The sequence below is a fragment of the Thrips palmi genome, unplaced genomic scaffold, assembly GCF_012932325.1.
Source record: "Thrips palmi isolate BJ-2018 unplaced genomic scaffold, TpBJ-2018v1 HiC_scaffold_8, whole genome shotgun sequence".
NCBI classification, from domain to species: Eukaryota; Metazoa; Arthropoda; class Insecta; order Thysanoptera; family Thripidae; genus Thrips; species Thrips palmi.
The window spans coordinates 3,248,467-3,268,831 of NW_023144635.1; the positions used below are offsets into that span (position 1 = coordinate 3,248,467).

Genomic DNA, 20,365 nt, shown 5'->3' on the forward strand with positions numbered 1-20,365 from the left:
GGTTCCCGACATGACTCACACGAGGCGGAAGACTACCGGTGCACCGAGCACCGAGCCAGCTCGCCGCGGTGCACTCCATTTATTAGCGGCCGTTTTCGCTTCGTTTTCGCGCCGCTTCTATCGGGCTGAGCCGCCCAGCGTCCCGGGCCGCCATCCGTCTGTCAGACGGCCTGTGGGGACACGGCGCTGGCGTGCGCTGCTGCTGTCGGGGCGGCTGGGACGATGGGGTTAAGGAGGAGGCGGGCCGGGCGCTGTTTTCACAACCCCCTGCCCCTCCGCCTCCGCCCGGTGCTGCCCTGCCCTGCCCGGCCGGGGACGGCCGGCAGGCAAAACAAACTGTGAAGTGATTCGCATCGTCTGCACTTCTTCCCGAAGCCGCAAGGCTGCTGTTAATAGTGGCGGCCACCCAGGACTGCCGGACGGCCGGGACTGGCCGGCCAGGACGGCCAGGACCCCGACAAGGATTAATCCCATCGGCCGGCTGCGCGGCTCTGCGCGGCGCTGCGCGGTTTACACGCCACGGCCTCCTCGTTGAGCTTCCCTCGTGTTGCAGGCGGCGCCGCGGCCTCCACCCACGCCGCGCGCAGGCCCTCCACCGCGTCGCTCAGCAGCACCGGCAGTCGCTCCCGCTCCCGCCACGCCCCGCGCGTGCCCCGGCTGTACCTGCCCGGGGACGCGCCGGCCTCCGACGCCGTGCACATCCGCACCAGGCACGGCCACCACGGCCACGGCTCGGCGCGGCGGGGATACAACCACCACCGCGACAGGCACCACCGCGACCGGCACCGCAGGTCTCTCCGGCGACGTCCGAAATGTATCTCGTCGATCTTTGTGAAACCCTTCAACGTGTTCAATATTTGCAGGGGCAGCACGTTCCGGCGGGCGCGCCTGCCGTCCTTGCCGGCGGACTCGCTGGCCACGCCGGGGGACCGCGAGGACAGGCGCGGCGACCGGCTGGACCGGCGCAGCGAGCACACCCCGGACGCCGGGGCGGACCGACGGAGCCCCTCGCCGGACGGCGGCGGCAGGGCCAGAGACCGCGGGGGCAGCCTATCCGTACTCCAGGACGCGGCACTCGACGGCGTCCTCGACGACGACGACTTCCTCGGCCGCCACGAGGACGAGGACAGGCAGCGCAGGGAGGACGACGACGACGACGAGCTGCTGCGCAGGCAGGACGAGGAGCGGCGGTCGCTAGAGTCCTGGAGCTCGTGGACTACATCGTCGTCGTCCAGGTCCAGCACCTCCTCCGGCGCCATGTCGAGGGAACGTGAGTGTTTCTCTCTGTCTTCCCCCTCCTCCCCCTCTTGGAGCGCGCCGCAATGTGCGCGCGGTAACTCGCTGTCTTTGTCTTTGCGCGATATCGGCAGTCTCGATTTCCCAGCGGCGTTGCTCCTCGCTCCCGGCTTCGCCCGCTTGGCTCGTCGGCACAAACACGATCGCGCTCGCTCCGCCAAGAGCATTACTACCCGCCTACACTGTAAAGGCGTACCTCTGCACGCGGAAAGCAAGTAAAAAAAATCTCATTCAACGAACGTTAATGAAAGCAGATGATCCGTCACGTTTCACAACTGCTGTGATAGCCGAGAGGTTAGAGACGTGGGATCGAGTTACCGCAGGCGGCGTTCGAATACCAGCGTCACAAAAGTTTTTTCGACTTGCTATCCTAAGGGTGGTGGTTCGAGGCCATCCGAGCGGAGCCGTGTGCAACAGACCCACATGCCGGAGGTTCGACTCCTAACAAATATTTCCATTTAATTTTACTGCCTCACCCAGTGCGGTTGAAACCCGTGAACGTGAGCCCACTCCGTGCATGGGACGTGGTGGTCCAGGGAGTAGAGGCGTCGGTTCCCAATGCTAGGGTCGGCGGTTCGACTCCCCCAACTTCTTGCGAAATTTTGACCGGGTCGGTCGAGTCCTGTTGCGTCAAGAACCCACCTCACGCCGATCCCCTCATCATGGGCCGTGGTGGCCGAGAGCGTAAAGTCGTGTGATCCCGGGTCCGGGGATCGAATCTCATCATTTCGTTACATTTTTCGACTGCCTTCCTCCCACTGCAACTCAAACCCGTCGTCCAACACGCTGCCAGACGTACAAGCGTGATAGCGTAGTGGTCAGAGTCACATTCACCTGGCCACTCCGCTGTGGGTGTCTAAAAAGCAATCCGCTTCGGCGGGTTGGCCTCGGCACTGGAGCGATGGCGTATTTGATCCATCAATCCAGACCACCCGGTGTGTGGTTGCGGGTGGTGCCTCCTCGATTCGTCGGGGAGGCGATGATAAGTCCTTTGAAGCTGGCCTAAAACGCTGTATGTTCGGTACGGGAGCGCCGGACAGTGGGGGTACCATGGGGTACACAACCAACCCTACGAAAACAAGAAGCTCCCACCAAACCTCTTCTCTGTCTGAGTCTCTCTCTGTCTCTCTGTCGTCTCACTCTACGTCCCGCCCCTCTAAGAGCTTCACTGGGTGTTCGACCCAGCTGTCTGAGCTTTGGGGTCCTACTGGGTCCCCCGGCGAACGCTTGGGTCGCTGACGGGATTAACCCCAGGTACCTGATAGCACCGGTTCCCATCCCGAACACCGAAGTAAAGCAGGAGGCCTCCCCATTAAGACTGGGGAGGGGGTGTAGAGTTCAAATTTTTTTCTTTTCCCTTTCAAATTTCTCAGTCAATACTCGTTCGGTTTCCTTATACGGGGTAGTATGCGGGCTCATTCCAAAGATAGTAATTAAAATTGTGTATGAAACAAAATATATAGACCCGAGCGAGGTGGCCGGTGTTGGTACTTTGGTACTAGCCGTGCCGAGCTGTGGCCTGCACCGCCCGCCGCCGAGCCCGAGCTGGCCCGAGTGCCCCGGGCCGGGCCGAATCGGGAGGCATTGTTGCGCGATATTCCGCGCCGTGGGAGGGATTGTCAATGTTGCGCGCAGGCCGTGGCAGGCCGTCGCGAGCGAGGAGGAGGTGCCATTGTTTACGCCCGGTGCCGCTGGCGCTGTACCGAGGAGGGATTGTCGAATCCCGTGCAGGCTGCGCCTCATTGCCAGCCAGCCACACGCACCAGCCCGCCCCGGCAGCCAGCCCTTATTATATTGTTTAGGATACGCGCTTCGTTTCTGGACTCGAGAGTAAAAGCACGCTGACACCTTCATGTGTATAGTAGTTTTAAGTATGTTTCAAGTGTAAAGGTATCATCTGCTAAAAAGAAAAATATTTGTCACTGCAGTTTTTGTCTCCATTTTAGAAGTAAATTGACGTAGAGGTGCGTTCATGCTTCTACTCGAATTAAGAGGTGTTTCCAGTGGAGGCGCCGCGCCACCCCCCTATTGCTTCCACCCCCCACCCCTCCGCGTCCGCCACCGGGCCGCCTGCGAGGTAGGCAACCCATCGTGCGCCAGCGCTGGCGGGGTGGCGAGCAGGCGGGCGGACGGGTTGGGGCGGTCTGGTGCGGTCTGCGGGTTGGAGGGGGTTGGAGGGGTGCGGAGCGAGAGAGGCCCCTGACAGGTGCATCACGAGCGCGGCGAGAGTGGGGGAGGGCGCAGAGGGGGCCCTGCCCTGCGAGTGCGAGAGAGAGAGAGAGAGAGAGAGAGAGAGAGAGAGAGAGAGAGAGAGAGAGAAAGAGGGAGAGGGAGGGGGGTGCGTCGCTGGCACGGCCTGAATGGCAAGCGAGGGCGTTTGGCTGGATGTCAATGTCGTTCCGCGCCACGTCACATTAATGAAAATTACCATGTAATCAGACGGTGGCCACACGCCCGGCCGAGGAGGAGGAGGAGGAGGTGGTGCCCCAAATCTAAACAACAAACAACTACAAACTGAAATCTTCCGTAAAACCGGGCATCGGGCGTCGTGGTGCTCAACCCGGCCAACACGAGCCAGCGCGCTGCAGAAGGCGTAGTGGGTCGAAAGTGTGTCACAGTGGCTGCGGCGCGGACCGTACCGCCAGTGCTGCCGAAGGGCTGCGACCTCACATCCGCCGCGGAGAGAGAGAGCCATCCCAGTGGTGTTCCGAACGGCCCGTCGTCGCCCTGTCTCTCTCGCACTCGCGGGGCGTCCCGAATCGGTGCGAGAGAGACCGAGAAGTGCCGTCTCCGGCGCTAATTCACTTCCGCGCGGGCCGACGCGGCGCTCGCGGGGCGCGGCGCGACATGTTGATCTCGGCGGGGGTCTTAATGGAGCCGGTAATTGGCACGGCCATTGCCTTGAGCCGCGGCCGCGCTGCTGCGTTGCTGCTGCTGCGGCACCGCGGGGGGCGATGGTGCCTCGCGTTCGAATTGCCCGCGCGGATATTAGAGTCCGCCGAGATTTACCGGCCTGGCGGGGCCCGGCGGGGCGGGGCGGGGTCCTCATGGAGTCCTTGAGGGGCGCGGCGTGGCGCTGCTGCAGCGGGATCGCGGAGGGGGATTTGCAGCGGGGATCTATGAGGAACGGCCCGCCATAAATTACGTAACGTCGCGTACGCGGCGGCGCCACGGCCCGGCTGGGGCTGTGGGGGCTGCCGGGGCTGCTGGGGCTCATTATCGGCGGACAAACTGCACATCGGTGGCCTCGCGCTATTAATTAGCGCAGCCAAGCCTCGCAACTCTTTCTCTCTTTCCCTCCGGCACCGGCACGCTAAATCGGGAGAAAGATGAATGCTCGCTCTCTCTCGCACACACGCAGGCTTTGGGGCTCGGCCCGCCTGAATTAGCCCGCGGTGCCCCACCGGTGCGCTGCTGGCCCCGGCCCCGCAGGCCCTGCTTGGGGGGCTGAGTAATAGGCTAGATGTCGATCGGGGAGGGGAAAGGGACGCCACGAAACGCCCGAATCCAGATATGAATAGTGCGCGCGCGTCCCGCGTCGCGTAGCAGGGCCAGGCCTAGGCCCAGTCCGTCCCCCTGCGGGACCCCGAAGTCTCCCTGAAGGCTCTCCGAAGGCTGGCCGAAGCCTCCCCGAGGCCCGAGGGCGGGCACGGCGGCACGGCGGCGCGGGCATGCAGAGATAAATTGCCCCCGAGGCCGGTCGTGCCGCGCTGCCGCGTGCCGCACGGTGCCGCCGGCCGGGGCCAGTGCCTTCGAGAGCAGCTCCCCGTCAGGCCGTCGCGCGTCGCGTTCGAGGAGCGCCGCGTGGCCGCGGACCTGACGCGTGGCCATGCGCGGCGCCAACTGGCGGCGGCCGTCCACCACGTCCGCGTCGAGGCCGTCGAGGCCGTTTTCCAGGCGAGGCTCCGGCCGCCGGAGGAGCGTGACGAGCCGGCGGAAGGCGTCGGGCCGATCGAAAGGTACGTCACGTCGCGGACCTCGGCGTTGTCTGGCGGTAGGTCAAGAGGGTCTGGCGGGCCGAGGGCCGAGGGCGGCTGGGAGGCTTTGCGCGAGCCTCTTGACCCGCCGGGCTGCGCACATCACCGCACGCGGCGCACGCGTCCAGGAATACTCGGCGCTTATCGCCATCACTGCATCGCGGGGCCAGCAGACGCCCCCCCCCCCCTCCAACCGGCAGCCCGCCCTCGCCTGCGCGCCAAATTGAATCCGAGGCGTAGTTGAGATAGTCGCGGCGCTTGTCCGTCATCGCGCGTGTACGGCGTGCGCGCGGGCCGCGGCGGGGGGCGCGGCGGGGGGATCACGGCGACGGCATGGCGGCGTGGCGACCAGGATCCTGGGCCGTTATTTCGGGGACGCCGCCGACGCGGGGCGGCACACCGTCGGGGCGCCGCGCGGCACCGCCATGTCCGTTCGCTTCCGCCTCGAAAAAGATGAAGAGTTTCTCCACGACGGCGTTCATCACGCGGCCGCCGTCATTAGCGGACAGTGGCGTAGTGCGGGGAGCAGGGGGGAGGGGGGAGGACAACCCCCGACGCCTGGGGAGGGAATGCTGATCGGACTGCGGATGCGACATGGCAGCGTCTGGCGCCGCGAGTCGCGCCGACGCCGGGCTGTAAACCAGGCACTTTAGCCGAACATGCCGCGCCGGGACGCCTGTCGAATGACTCCTCCCTCAAGGCGCCGCGACGACGACGACGATGGCACGCCGCGGGCTGGCTGTTGTCAAACGCCGCACGAACGCACCGAGCAGCTGTCCCAGCTGCCGCTTTCAGGCGCGTTGAGCAGAGTGTCCAATGCGCGTCCGCGATTCCACTTGACGCGCCCCTCCCCCTCCCCCTCCACCGCCAAGGACCCGCGGACGCGCTGCAGGGCAGGACCGCGGCCGTGGCTTGCACAATGTTGTGTCGTGGTGCGTCCCCCCTCCTCTCGCCCATGTTTTCATCTGCCTCGTCACAATCCGCCTCCTACGCGGCCTGCTCCGCCTGCCCGGCCTGCCCGGCCTGCTGCGGCGGCGGTGGCGGTGAACGCATTAGCACGCCAGCAGCAGCCTGAGGCCGGCCGTGTCCTAGCGGGCCAGTCCACGCCGTCCCTCCGCGACATCGTCAGGACCGTCAGGACCGTCGGGGCGTTGTAGCTTCTGGACGTGCCAGCTGCAGCCCCTCGGCCCCGCTGCCCCCGAGGGCGGCGCCGCGCCTTGTGTTCCCCCTTCCGCCCCTCCCCGCGGCCGTGCCCGCGGTGCGCGGCGAGGTGCGCAGTGACCGCCGTGCTGTCAGAAGTCCGTCGAACGCGACCGCGCCTCGCGCCGCGAACAAGGCTGTGACAAGTTCCCGCACACCGTCGTCGTGGTGGTGGTGGTCTACGCGACCTGCGGCACGGTGCGGTTCGCGAGGCCGAGGCCCCGCCGGAGTGATTTGCTACGCATTCAGAGTGCAGCGCGCGCCGGCCTCGCAGTAGTGCACGGCGTCGGGGCTGGCATGGCGGCATGGTGGTGCCCAAGTCCCCCGTCAGGCTCTACGCCCCGCGGCGCCAGTCGTCGGGAAAGGCGGTCGGCTGCCCCTGCCCCGGCAAGCAGGGCGAAGGTGAGTGAGTGAGAGAGAGAGTGGGTGGCAGTCACTTGGTCATTCACGGCGCCGTGCGAGGCTCGGTCTCGCCTGTTCGCCAGTTCGCCGCGAAAACAGTGGCTTTGGCAATTCCCGCCCGCCGACTGTTTCGCGTCGCGTCGCCGCGTACACGCAAGAACGTAAACATTTCGGGAAAAGTGGTCGTTTATATCGTCTGGCCGGCTCAGGCCGGCGCCGTGTGTCACTTGCCGTGTGTTATTTTCTTGTTGGGTGTCGGCCAGAGAACGCCTAGCGCCTCTTAAGAAAGGGGGTGTGTCTGACACCGGCAGGCTAGGGGCCCGGGGACCAGGCTAGCCACGCTGCCCCGCCGGTTTCATTTTCGCCTGATTTATTTTTTCGTGTAGGGAAATTTATTTTCCATTCGGAAAGGACCGAGCCGTCTGCGTAAATCCGAGCCTTTTTCTTTCAGGGGGTTTGACAGCGCGCTGGCGTGTTGACAGACGCGGCATTCTCAGGAATGCCTGGGCTGTCGGTGGCCGGCGTACAGTGTACCGGCAGGCCAAAGGCAAGGCAGGCCAAAGGCAGGCCGCCGAGGGCGTCACCCCGTCGCCGTGATGGGATGCAATCGAGTGCACCGTGCACCGCCAAGCGGCTTCACTCGGTGAAAGCCCCGCAAGTGTCAGCCGCTTGCCTCGGCTTGCCTGCGCTGCTCCTAGACCTAGAACCCGTCGGGGGTGTCTTGACCGTCTTGACCCCGTGCCGCGGGGTATCGCCTGCCTTCGAACGCGCACCACGCGCACTCGCGGACGCAGAGTCTCTCGGGCGGGGAGTACTGCCGGCAGCGCGGCGGGGAACGCCTGCGGGTAGGCCAGCCCGCCAGACCCCCGCGCGTGGCGGCGCGGCCCGCCCGGCCGTCCGCGGGCGGCGGCAAGGGCAAGGCAGCGCAGCGCCGACTCTACGCTGCGGCCTCGTCGCTCTGTCTCTCTCGCGCTCACGGAGCGGGCCGGCGGTGTGCGAGAGAGACAGAGCGACAGTCAGTGTTTGGAGTCGCTGTGCAGGGGCGCCATCCCCTTCTCCAAACAACGCGCCTCAACGCGGCCCGGCCCGGCCCGGCCCAGTCACGCACACGTCGCCCTCGCCCCGAAATGAGTCGTCGCTTGCCGCCTCTCGCCTCCCGCACCTCGGCGACGTGACTTGACGTGACGGCAGCCTGGCCTGGCTGTCGGAGGCTGACGCTGACACTGACGGGCCGGGCCTCGCCGCGGCCCCGCGGCGCTACCCCGCGCGACCACAGCGCACGCGAATAGCTCGGGCACGCAGCACCGCGCCGCACGCAGCCACGAGGCCCTGCCGACGGCGGGTATCGCCGGCTCGCTTTGAACGGGCGTCGCGTCCAAGTCGAACCGCGTCTCGAGTGAACCGCTGCGACCCGCCGCCCCGTCCCCGCCTTGTGCTTCATTTGACGCGGGGGATGCGGCCCACCCCGGGGCGGTGCGAGACTGCTGGGGGCGCTCCGACGTGTGGCGCTACCTCCACCCCTTAGCATCACAACGCTTTCCGTCGCGCGCTGTCTCTCTCGCACTCGGTGGTCGTCGCCTAGGGGTGTGAGAGAGACAGCGCGACGCAATCCCGGTCGGGGAGAAAACAACGGCGTTGTTTGCAGCCATAAACTTTTGTCTCCACGCGCCCCCTCTTCCCTTCCCCCCTTCCCCTCCCCTCTTCCCCTCCCCTCCCCCGCCGCGGCCCTTCGATATGAATGTGTACCAGTAGGTCAGGAGGGAGGCGAGCGCAAGGTGTGTTTTGCTTTCTGTCAGGCGGGACGACTCAAAGCAGGAGAAATGGCGGCAGGGCACGGCGCGGCCCGGGCGAAGGGAATCAGTTTGGAATCGGAGCATCCCGAACGCAGGGCGACGTAGTGCCTCAAAGTTTCCTCGGCGTTGTGGCGGTGATTGTGTTTCAAGACCGCGTGGATGGAGGGGCCCCATTCTCCTGGCGTCCTGCAGACGCGATCCGTTGTTAAAGTCAGTCTGCGGTACGCGGCTGATAAAAAATGAAAAGCCCAGCCGCCATCATCTACGACCAGATTTCCTCGCGTTGGCGTGAACGCGTTAACGCGTCTGTTTTAACGGCGCGTACAGTGGCCCAGTGATTCAGCGGGGAGACAATGACCCCCACCAGGACGGCCGTGCCAAACCGCGACCGTGGCGGGGCGGGGCGAAGCGGCTCGTATATCGTGGACACCTCCGCCGCGGTCTGAGACTCGGTCCGAGGCGAGCCGCAAGTTATGTAGCGCCACGCCGCGTGAATAGTTGGTCTCTTGTTCGCGCCGTCGCGGCACTCTGAGCGCGCCAGCGCGCCGCTCAAATGAAGCGGCACTGTTACCGCGCCGCACTCAAAGCGGTTCCGCGGCCGGCGTGACTAGCGTGACCGGCCGTGACGGCGATACATGACGTATCGCCTGGCCGCCCTGGCCGCCCTGGTCGGCGCAGCGCCGTGCCAACGGTGCCAACGCGACGGGGTGCTTCGCCGGGCGGGGGCGCACAGCGCGCACAGTGGGCCAGAACACCGGTGGAGGCTGTCAATTTTGAGCTCCAGAGTCGCTAAATGGTACTCGAAGCGAACGTGGAATAGATTGCTCGCTCCGAACGAGGAATCCGTTGGTGGGGTCACACGTTCGGTTCGAGTCCCATTTAGCGACTCTGGAGCGCAAAACGTCGAGAGGTTTGGCCCACTGGTCTACTGTGGGGCGGCACGCGGCTACAAGGTCACCAGAGGAAGTGCCCCGTCAGCAGTGGCTGCTTACAGCGTCGAAGCGCGTTCGAGAACGTGCACTGCTTTGGGCCGGGCAGTTCCACTCCTCCAACTTCCGGCCGCCGCTCGACGACTCCAAGACCCCCTTGCCGCTCGGCGTGGCACTGCCGCACGCGCGTGCTGCCCCGCTGCCCGCGTGCGTCGCTATCCCGCGCCGCGAGGGACGCCACGGCCGCGTGCGCGCCGCCGACGCGGTCCTCGTCTGCTGACAGCGCCGACGGCGACGGCATGCCGTTGACGCACGCAGCCGGGTGGGAGGGGGTGGCGGCGTGGCCGCGGCAGGCATATTCACACATGAAAACCTGGGGGGCGGGCCCGGCTCGGCTGGCTCGGCGCACGCCGCTTTGAGACCCATTTGTTTATTTTCGCAATGCTGCTGGTAAATTTTCACCACTGGCTCACCTAGCTGCCTCTGCTGCCTCGCTGTCGGCCAGCGCGTTCGCGTTGTTTAGAGGCTCGACGCGCGAACCGCGGGAACGGCCGCGCTGGCTGGAATGGCCTGCGGCGCCTACGGCCTCCGCACCTGCGAGCGAGTCCGCCTTCAGCATGGCGGCTCGGCACGGGGACCGCGGGGACGCCCGGTACGGGGGACGCTCTCGAGGCACGCGGCCTCGGAGAGCTGCTCGAAGCGGGGAAGCCCCGCATGCGCGATGCGCTTCCCGTTATTTTTTTCCCAGCCTGCGCGGCTTATGAATAGCAGAGTGCGACGCCGTCGAGAGCCGAGGCGGCCAGTGCGGCCGGGCACGCCGAGCACGCCGAGCAGGCCGTGGACGCGGAGGCCCTCGAGGACCCTGCCGGGGCCCCCGCCACGACAGCCGCGATCCTGGCAGTGGAGGGCGTGGCGCGGCGCGGCGGTCGGCGCTGCGGTCCGCGCGAAGGCGAAGCGGCAAAGCGGCGAGGCCCGCGCCGCACCGCAGTGGGCCCGCGTTGTTGTGGTGGTGTGGCCGCCAGTGGCCGCGCGAAGCCGAGCCTGCCAGCCTGCCCGGCCAGCCGCGCGAGGGCGATGCGGTGCGATGCGGCGCGGCCGTCACGCCGAAGTGGACGCCGAAGTGGACACCGCGGAGCACCGCGAAGGCAGTGCCGGGGGACAAGGAGCGTCGTGAGCCGGTGTCGCTGATGTAAGTGTACCTGTGCTTGTGCGTGGCGGGGGCAGGCGAGCACCCTGGACGGACCACGTCGGCCGTGTGCTCGGAGACGCCGTGCTCGGTGTCCCGTCCCGTCCGTGTGTACTTACAGTGCGCCGCGCGTTCGAGGCTGGAAAGGAATGCTGCATCCACCAGGGGTGTTACCGAGTTACCGCGTGATGGGGGTTGCCGTCGTCATCGTAGTGTTATTGTCAACCTGTTTCATCATCATGTTTTCGTGAGAGTTATTTTTGTGATAAGTAGCTCTAAACATGTGGCCCTAAACTCCTGATTTTCACGTGTTTCGACACTGATAGTTTTCCGGAAAAGGTAAATGCAAAGCCGTGTTTTAACTTTGAGGAGGCAGGGCTGGTGGCAGGTGTTGACACCTGCATCGACTCCTCGTCGGCACTATTTCTGCGAGCCAAACGCCTCGTCGCGCCGCGCGCAGCAACACACCACACTGCAAACGGCCGGCCATTTCTCCCTCAGGGTCAGAGTCATTTTTCATGCTGGCATTCCGGCCGCCCCGCGCCTCGTCCGTTCGTCCGTTCGTTCGTTCGGCCGGTTCAGGTGTAAACAGTCGCAGCACTGAGGCTGCCGAGCCCCGCGCGGCGCGATCCCACCACGGCCAATCAGGGACTCGACTCCCTGATTGGGGGAAGATTCGGCTGAAAATTATCTTTCCCATGGAGGCGCAGCTGACTTTATGAATTGCCTCTGAAAATTCTGTGAACCTTATGAAGATATTTTATCGATTTTATTTTGTGATAATGGAGAAATCCGATACCATAATACTTTGGTGCAGCCTTTCACCGTAGGATATTTAGAGTGTGTGGCATCCAATTTCAGTTTTTTCAAACACTATTTCAAAAGTGGCGGATTCGTCCCGGCCAGCAGACTGGTTCCGAGAGTTGTTTTCGTCGCTCTGCCTCACTCACGCTCATGGGACTTGCTCGCAGCAAGCTCGCCTCCATTTCTCTCATGTCTCAAAAGACATGGCGTCCGCTTGTCCCCCCCCCTTTTTCCCTGCCCTGTCCCGCCCCTCCGCCATAGTTTTCCTATCCACTGGCACGGGTTCAAATCTCGCCTCGGACGTGGTTTTGTCTGTGTTAATTGCTCGTTGCGACCGAAGCGCAGCGCGGCCCGAGGCGCGGACAAAGGCGCCACTATTCCGAATCGCGTGAAACACGGCGAAGCGGCGGCAACGCGTCGCCCCGCTTCGCGCTGACCCATATTCCGGCATGTCTTTCGCATCGGGGAACAAAGCGGCAAGCCAGCCGCCCCCGCAGCGCGTTGACGGGCACCCGGGATGACGCCCACGCACGCCCACGCGGCAGAGGAACCGACCCGGCGCTACTCCCCGCGCCAGGGACTCGCCATGCTAACGCTATGGACGGGCTCCGCGCGAGGGGCATCGACAAGTCGCATCAGGCACGGCGACGGCGGACGGCGGGGCACTCCGGGACGCAATCGCGCTCTGCGCGCTCAGGGTGCATTCCGTTGGTCGCCAGCCCGGCCCCGCCTGGCCGCACCTGGTGTGCTGGGTGATGCCTATCTGCGTGACCATGTGCTCCACGACGATGGGAACACCCCGGTCGGGGGCACGCCGCCTCGCCGCCACGCCGCCGCCCAGCTGTCCTGGTCCTGCCGCGCTGCCGCGTACAGCCAGGAATAGCCAGGACAGGACCGCGGGGGCCACGCGCGGGGCCGCGGGGGCCACCGGCAGACGGACGCGGCAGTGCCAAATTATGAATACTTCTCTCTCCCCGCTGGCCGGCCGTCCCGCCCCGCGCCCACCGCGCGCCATTCTCCGCCCGATCTGGACCGCGGGCGGGGCGGGGCGGGCCGTGTAGCGATAATTGTGAAGGGCGCTGCCCGTCTGCGGGGCGCGCTTGGCGCGCTGGGTAACGAGGTGTGGAGATGGACGGCGGCGTCCGAAGCGTCCGAAGCTGGCATCGCCACCCTCTGCAGCGCTCTGCAGCGGACGGCGATGCCGGAAGGACGGGTGGCGACGCCGCGGACGCAGCCGGCGACTTTATGGTGCCAGCTGCCGAGTGTTTTAGGCAGCGCAGCACCTAGCATAGCGCGAGCCAGCGGTACAATGTGTGCCGTCGTTGCAGCGACAAAGACGGTGGCCAGCAGGCTGTTTTCGTCGCTCTGTCTCTCTCGAAAGTGTCCTAGTGGTGTGGTGTGAGGGAGGCAGAGCGACTGAAGCCCCGTTCCGAAAGAGCCTGCAGGAAGACCGGTGGAGGCGGTCGAAATCCCGGACCGCGTTTTGAGCCCCATACTCGCTAAATGGGACTCGAACCGCACGTGTGATCCCACCTATGGATTGCTCTCCGAACGAGGAATCCATTGATGGGGCCACACGTTTGGTTCGAGTATTGTTTAGCGAGCGACTCTGGAGCTCAAAACGCGTCTAGAGTTTTGGCCGCCGGCGCCGGCCTTCTGGCCCACTGTGCCGTGGCGGCGGCGGGGTGGGCCCCGACGTCGGCAGTGTCAGCAGGCAGCAGGGCGAAGACGAGTCGGCGCCAGTCAAAGTGTCCCTTGAAGTGTCCCGACCGTCTGGTGGCATTTCAGCCTGCCTGCAGGGCCTGCAGGACCTGCAGCCGGTGGACCGGCGGGTGGACCGGGGGGTGGGTGCGTCCAGCGTGCCGAAGTCGATTGGAGAATGCCGCGGATACCGCACCGTCCGCAGGCGAGGGGGGAAGGCGAGGGAAGGGGAGGGCAGGGCAGTGACTCCGAACACAGGTAGGGTAGCGCCACTGGCACCCCGACCGAGCGGCCCGAGAGAGCGCGTGTCAGAATGCACAACACGTGGCCGAACTGGCGAGGAATCAAAAGCGGCCGCCAACTTGGTCTGCGCGGTCCTTCTTCATTATCCCGGACCAGTTTGAAGCGACGCAGGGCGAAGGCGCCAAGTAATAGGGCAGCGGTTCTCAACCTTTCTCGGCTCGCGACCCCAAATTTGTAGCCAAAAATTTCCGCGACCCCCAGGAAAAGTTTCACGACCCCACGGGACCCCTCCTTTAGCATGCCACTGCGTCTGATCCGAGGCGGGCATTTTGCTCCCTCAACGGGCAATTGGTCTTTGGACTTTTCTTTAGCATGCCTCTGTTACGGAGTGCGATTATCAGTCTTAGTTTGGGGGCAGTATTGTCTCAAAGTTGGCCAAAACGCTCAGAAATGTCTTTGAAAAATCATGTTTTGGGTCGATTTTAAGCAGCCACTGCGTCTGATCCGAGCCGGGCATTTTGCTCCCTCAACGGGCAATTGTTCTTTGGACCTTCCTTTAGCATGCCTCTGTTACGGAATGCGATTATCAGTCTTAGTTTGGGAGCAGTATTGTCTCAAAGTTGACCAAAACGCTCAGAAATGTCTTTGAAAAATCATGTTTTGGGTCGATTTTAAGCAGCCACTGCGTCTGATCCGAGGCGGGCATTTTGCTCCCTCAACGGGCAATTGGTCTTTGGACTTTTCTTTAGCATGCCTCTGTTACGGAGTGCGATTATCAGTCTTAGTTTGGGGGCAGTATTGTCTCAAAGTTGGCCAAAACGCTCAGAAATGTCTTTGAAAAATCATGTTTTGGGTCGATTTTAAGCAGCCACTGCGTCTGATCCGAGCCGGGCATTTTGCTCCCTCAACGGGCAATTGTTCTTTGGACCTTCCTTTAGCATGCCTCTGTTACGGAATGCGATTATCAGTCTTAGTTTGGGAGCAGTATTGTCTCAAAGTTGACCAAAACGCTCAGAAATGTCTTTGAAAAATCATGTTTTGGGTCGATTTTAAGCAGCCACTGCGTCTGATCCGAGCCGGGCATTTTGCTCCCTCAACGGGCAATTGTTCTTTGGACCTTCCTTTAGCATGCCTCTGTTACGGAATGCGATTATCAGTCTTAGTTTGGGAGCAGTATTGTCTCAAAGTTGACCAAAACAGTCACAACGGTTTTTCAAAGACATTTCTGAGCGTTTCGGCCAACTTTGAGACAATACTGCTCCCAAACTAAGACCGATAATCACACTCCGTAACAAAGGCATGCTAAAGGAAGGTCCAAAGACCAATTGCCCGTTGAAGGAGGACGAAATACCGCCTCGGGTCAGACGCAGTGGCTGCTTAAAATCGGCCCAAAACACGATTTTTCAAAGACATTTCTGACCGTTTTGGTAAACTTTGAGACAATACTGCTCCCAAACTAAGACTGATAATCACACTCCGTAACAAAGGCATGCTAAAGGAAGGTTCAAAGACCAATTGCCCGTTGAGGGAGCAAAATGCCCGCCTCGGATCAGACGCAGTATCTGCTTAAAATCGGCCCAAAACACGACCCCAGCTACCTCGCCGCGACCCCTTAAAATTTTTTCGCGACCCCACTTGGGGTCGCGACCCTTAGGTTGAGAACCACTGTAATAGGGCGTCTGAGTTTCGCGTGTCGCGACGTCAGCGTCCTGACTTCAACTCATTATTCGAAAGACTCGGATTTGGCGCCCACTGTAATATTTTGCGTACAATGATTGTGGGAATGTGTTGGAGTGAGTGCAAGGCTCCGAGCGTATTTGCCACACATGTTGCCTACTTACTGGCGTTTTGCCACCTGAATGCGGGATGTGTTCAAATTTTGTACGAAGAATGTGAGAAGTTGTTCCCCCCTCGAATTGAACGCGGCGGCCTCAGTGAACCTGCTTCCTCCTCGTTTGGAACGAGGACAGGGCCGTGCCGGGAGGGCCAGGGCCGACCCGGCCAGGCCGCGACCCCGCGACGCCCCGCGACCCCGCGACGGGTGGCAGGCATCGCGATAAGTCGACAGGCGGAGGCAGCCCGGCCCTCGGCAACGCCCCCACGGCTCTATTGTTAGCGAGGAAGTGCTCCTCTCCTTCAAGGAGGTGTGTCTTGAGGTAAGTCTGGCCGAAACGCGAGCACTGCAGCCTCGCTGCGTTGGGGGCGGCAGCCCGGCTGGCACGCCGTTGGCAGCTCGGCGGCCGCCGCTCATGCTGGCGCTGCTGGCCATGACCCTGAGCGAGCGGGCCGAGCCGCTGGCCCCAATATCTGCATTGTGCACTCAGCCTGACGGCCTGCTCCTGCTACGGGCTGGCCGGCTGACGGCCGCCCCCAAAATACCGCCCTGTTGACTCTGACCCGCGCCCACTCGTGTGGTACACTGGTACAGTGGGTACGACGGGCTGCCGGCTGCCAGGGTCGCCCACATCTCAGCGCAAGCCAGGGAAGGCCACCCCGCGACCTACGGCACGGCGCCACGGCGCGACTTGTCACTGGGCGCGGAGGCAGGCCGTGGCCTCGGCGGCGACCCTTGACGGCGACCTCAACAGTGGAGGCCTTGACGGCGAGGCGGAAAGGGGCTGTTTACGCGGCCCAATCCAAACTGCAGGCTTCTGCACACAATGCCGCACCCGGTGGCCCGTCGACTGATTCCGAGAATCGCTTTCGTAGCTCTGTCTCTCTCGCACCCGTGGGGCGTCCCGTGGAGGTGCGAGAGAGACAGCGACGGAAACGACTCAAGGAGTCAGTCGGCTGTCGACACAGTCCGGTAGTGAATGTGTTTCCGCGAGAAAACTAGTGTTAGGTGGGGCGTCAGGAAGACTCGAAGTCTGACGGGGCAACGTCTTGGCCTGGCCTGGACGGGCAACGTCCTAGTGCAGCGGCTCCCAACCTTTTTCGGCTCGCGATTTCTATTCATTATTTCTATTGGGTAGGTCAACTGAGCGATGGTCAACTGAAAAGGGCAAAATATTGGAATTTCCAGAACAATATTTTTATAATATTCCTATCAATTTTTCTGGAGTAGAAATATGGGTGGGTCTACTGAGAGGTAGGTCAACCCCTAAAAAGGGTTCTCCGCTCAAATCCCCGCGTGGCAAGACAAAAGAGTACTTTTTCCTGAATTTCCAATCACGAGAAACTGACTCGCAGCCCTGCCCTGTTGATTCGATTCATTCATTGGGCCTAGCTTGGGCCCAGCGACGCGCCGAGGGTCAGCGCGCTGGGTATCGCCAGGATTGTTTGGAATTCCCCTTCCCCCTACAGCCACATTCCGCACGCGGGTGCGCGGGTGGCCGAGGCGGTGTGGGTATGCCCGGGGGGCCTCAAGGCAGGGGGTATCTCCGCGACCCGCCGTTGGGAATACTCCTTGCGTTCGAGAAGCGGCCTTCGCTTGTCGATAGATGATGTTGGTTGCGTGGTGTGTGTGTGTGTGTGTGTGTGTGTGTGTGTGTGTGTGTGTGTGTGTGTGGAAAGGGGGGGCAGCGGCGTAAAGCATGCACCAGAACCGAAGTAAATCTTTCTGCGTGGAAAAGAAGCGGCCGCGATTCCCGCGTTGACCGGTGGGTCCCGATGGCTCTCTCTCTCTCTCTTGCGGGCGGCTGAAGGCGGAGGCTGCTTCCCGGGCCGGCTGCTGGTTGGCCCGGATGGCCGGCCGGCTGGCCTAATCTCCGCGGCTTTACTGCCTCGTTGACGGCGAGGTGGCGCTGCGCGGCGGGGCGGCAACGCGGCAACGCGGCGACGCGGTCTCGTAGTTTCTGCAGCACTTCCGTAGGCTCTCCCCGCAGAGCCCGAAGCTTCAGGCCGCGGTCCCAGTGACCCACGGTGACAATAAACCTGCTTTTATTTTCGTCCGCGCGCGCATCACACGCACCGCACGCACCGCGCCGCCGCGGAGTAAGGCGTCGGCGTGGACGAGACGGACAGCGCCGCGCGCCCCGCTCGGCCCCGCTCCGTGCGGCGATGATGTCATCCCGATTGTCAACATAACCCGGTGCCGGTCCATGAGGGAGGGCCACGCCGCCACGCCGCGCCTTCCCCCGCACCGCGCACCCCCGCGCCAGCGCGCCGTCGAGCCCCGCGACTGAAATAGCCGGGGGAGGGGCGGCGATTGGTGATCGGCGCGAACACATGTGCTGCTCACGGTGTCTGCTAATGCCCGCACGGCTGTCTCAGGTGTGAAGGCGCCGAGTGAGATACACCACGCCTGCAGCCTTCAGGGCCTTGCGGGCCTTTAGAGAGGCTGGCGGCCTTTGGGGAGGCGGCCGTTCAACCGGCTGACAAACCGCGAGCTGAGGGACCCCGGCCGGCGTCCTGCGGCTCCGAACGGCGGTGGCCTGTTTGGCGGCGGCCTGTTTGACGCGCAGGACATTCCAGAGCGTCGCCGTCGTTGTGGCCGCGGTGCAGTGCCCGGAGGATTCCCCGCTGCAGAACTTTGGCCGTCATCGGGGCTCAGGGACGGCCACCCACACACGCACACAGTGGCAGCCGGATGGAGTTTGTTGCGCGGCCCGTAAACGCGAACGGGAACAAGAGGAACAAGAGGAGGGTGATGAAGCTGGCCTCGTAAACACGGAACCCTTTCCGGCTGTCCATTGGGCCCGTCCCTCCGGCCCCACGGCCTTCTCGAGGGCGCGCCGGAGCCGTGTGAACCGCCACGCCCCGCCACGCCCCGCCACGCCCCGCCACGCCCCGCCACGCCCCGCCTCGCCTCGCGGTGAGATGTGCTGGCCCACTCCGGCCCCGTCTGACTCAGCACCGGGGCCTCGGCCTGGGCCCCGGGGGCACCGCCTTGGGCACGGCCTCGGGCACGGCTCGGCGGGACGGACGGTGGGAGTGTCTGGTCCCGGGCACCTTGCACGCCCTGCACGCCCTGCACCGCGTTGTGAGTGAGGCCCGGTGAGGCCGCTAAATATAGGGCCGCACGGAGGAAACCGAAACGGCCAACGAGTTCGACGGAAAGGTTCAACGTGCAACCCGAACCAGGTGACTACTGCCCCGCCTGCCGTGCGGACGGTGCGGACCGGACGAAGACGTAAACAAGAAGCAGTGTATCCTTTCCAAAGTTCTCCTGCTCTCACACACGCACACGCACGCACTCACACGCGCACGCGCTTTGTGCGGGAAAACAATATAGGAAAGAGCGCGGCCTGGTTGGGTGGTGTACAGTGGTGTAGCCCTCGCGCAAACAGGACGGCCGGCAAACAAACCTCTTTGGGCTGGCCGGGCGTCGTTCTGCTTGGCGGTTCCCTCCGCCCCCCCCCCCCCCCCCGCCTTTATACTTCCCTGTACCCCTGGGCCCCTGGGTCATGGCAGTCTGGCCTCAAAAATTTCCTCAGATGTGTGTCCAGGGCGTTGCTCTCATCGTAGCCAAGAGGAAAAAATAAGAAAAGGGGAGACGAAAAGACAACTTTATTCGGCGATAAACCAAAAGCTACGCCGAAGACAGGTCGAGAAGCCACGGACACGTGTGAGCGGTGCTTGTTTTCTCTTGACCCAGCTCCTGTTTTCTCTCCCTGATCGTAGATTGAAAAAAGAAGAGCGACTGCGTTTAGTCTTTTGGCTCGTTCAACTGACGTCATCCGCACCAACCAGGACCGGCCCCTCGATGACGTACGCGTTTGTTCGGCCAATCGGTGACGCAGGCCGCCGCGGTCGGACCGGCCGACACCACCGAGAACCGAGGTGACGTTCAAGTCGCTTCAAGTGTTCAAAATGTCTTCGCGCTGTGTCCTGGAACGTCCTGGACACACGCACCATGGAGGGAGGCTGTGCCGCCGTGCCCCGCAGCTCAGCGGCTCCGGGCGCTCCCACCGCCTGGGAGGTAGGCTGTGCCGTCGCGTGCCGCTGCTCGGCGGGCTGGCTTGGCTCCGGGCGCTCCCCGTCGCCCGACGCAGCCTGACCGCCGGCGCCGCTATGCGTCCGTGACGTCATGAAGAATAGGTGACGTCGTGGCTGTGCCAGGCTGCGCCGTCACGATCGGCGTCACGCTTCCGCGAGACCACGGCGTTGACGGCGCGCAGGGCGTGGCGTGGGCGCGCCGCACTAATGTGTTTTGCGCTGCGGCGAGTTTACACTGCGCGGCGTGGCGGCGTGGCGGCCCCACCACGGCCTGGAGGCGCGGAGGGGGCCGGCGGGGGCGGGCAGGGGGCCGACGGGCAGGCAGGGCAGGGCAGGCAGCAGGGCCGCGGCCGGCGGGCACGGCGTGCAGTTATCGGCAGCCTCATTCACGCCTCGCATCACGCCGGCCGCGCTGGCTCCGCGTCTCCGCGCGCCGCGTCCATCCGCCGGCACGGCCTGCAGCGCCTCGTGCAGCGCCTCGTAGCGCGCAGGGCCCGGGGGTCGCCGGACCCCAGCCAGGTGCGGTGCGGCGCCCTGAACCGGACAAGCGGCCAAGCCCATGGTGTACATGGGCAAGTACGCCGGGCCGGGCGCCGTGGCGCCGCCTTCAAGTAAATATCCTCGCCGTCGTGCGTCCCGCGTCGGGCCTCGCGTCAGGCCCTCCCCCAATCAGCCCGACGGCCGAGTGCCCCGCCACGCTCAGTCATTTGTCGCGGCCGATGGCTATTTATCCCGGGATCATCTCGCCTGTCGTGCCTGTCACGCCTGTCGCCGGCCGCGCAGAGCGATTCCACGCAGTGCTTCGCCGCCCTGTCTCTCTCGCACCCCTCCGGAGAGGGGGAGGGGGACACTCTGGTCGGAATCAGCCGGCAGGACCGGCTATCGAGCGAGCGAACGGGTTGACGAGGTTGAGGTGCACCGGGTCCAAGCGGACGGCTAGCTTGGCCTCGGCCGGGC

General features: G+C 63.9%; 1 protein-coding gene across 1 annotated transcript in view; it reads left to right on the top strand.

Moving 5' to 3' along the window:
• The first annotated feature begins 222 nt into the window (after window positions 1–222).
• LOC117653040 (protein bfr2) overlaps window positions 223–20,365 on the top strand; it is a 30,618-nt gene continuing 10,475 nt past the window's right edge. The window contains exons 1-2 of the mRNA XM_034398381.1: window positions 223–227; window positions 864–1,270. Coding sequence (XP_034254272.1) covers window positions 223–227; window positions 864–1,270 — 412 coding nt within the window. The remainder of the gene's footprint in view (window positions 228–863; window positions 1,271–20,365) is intronic.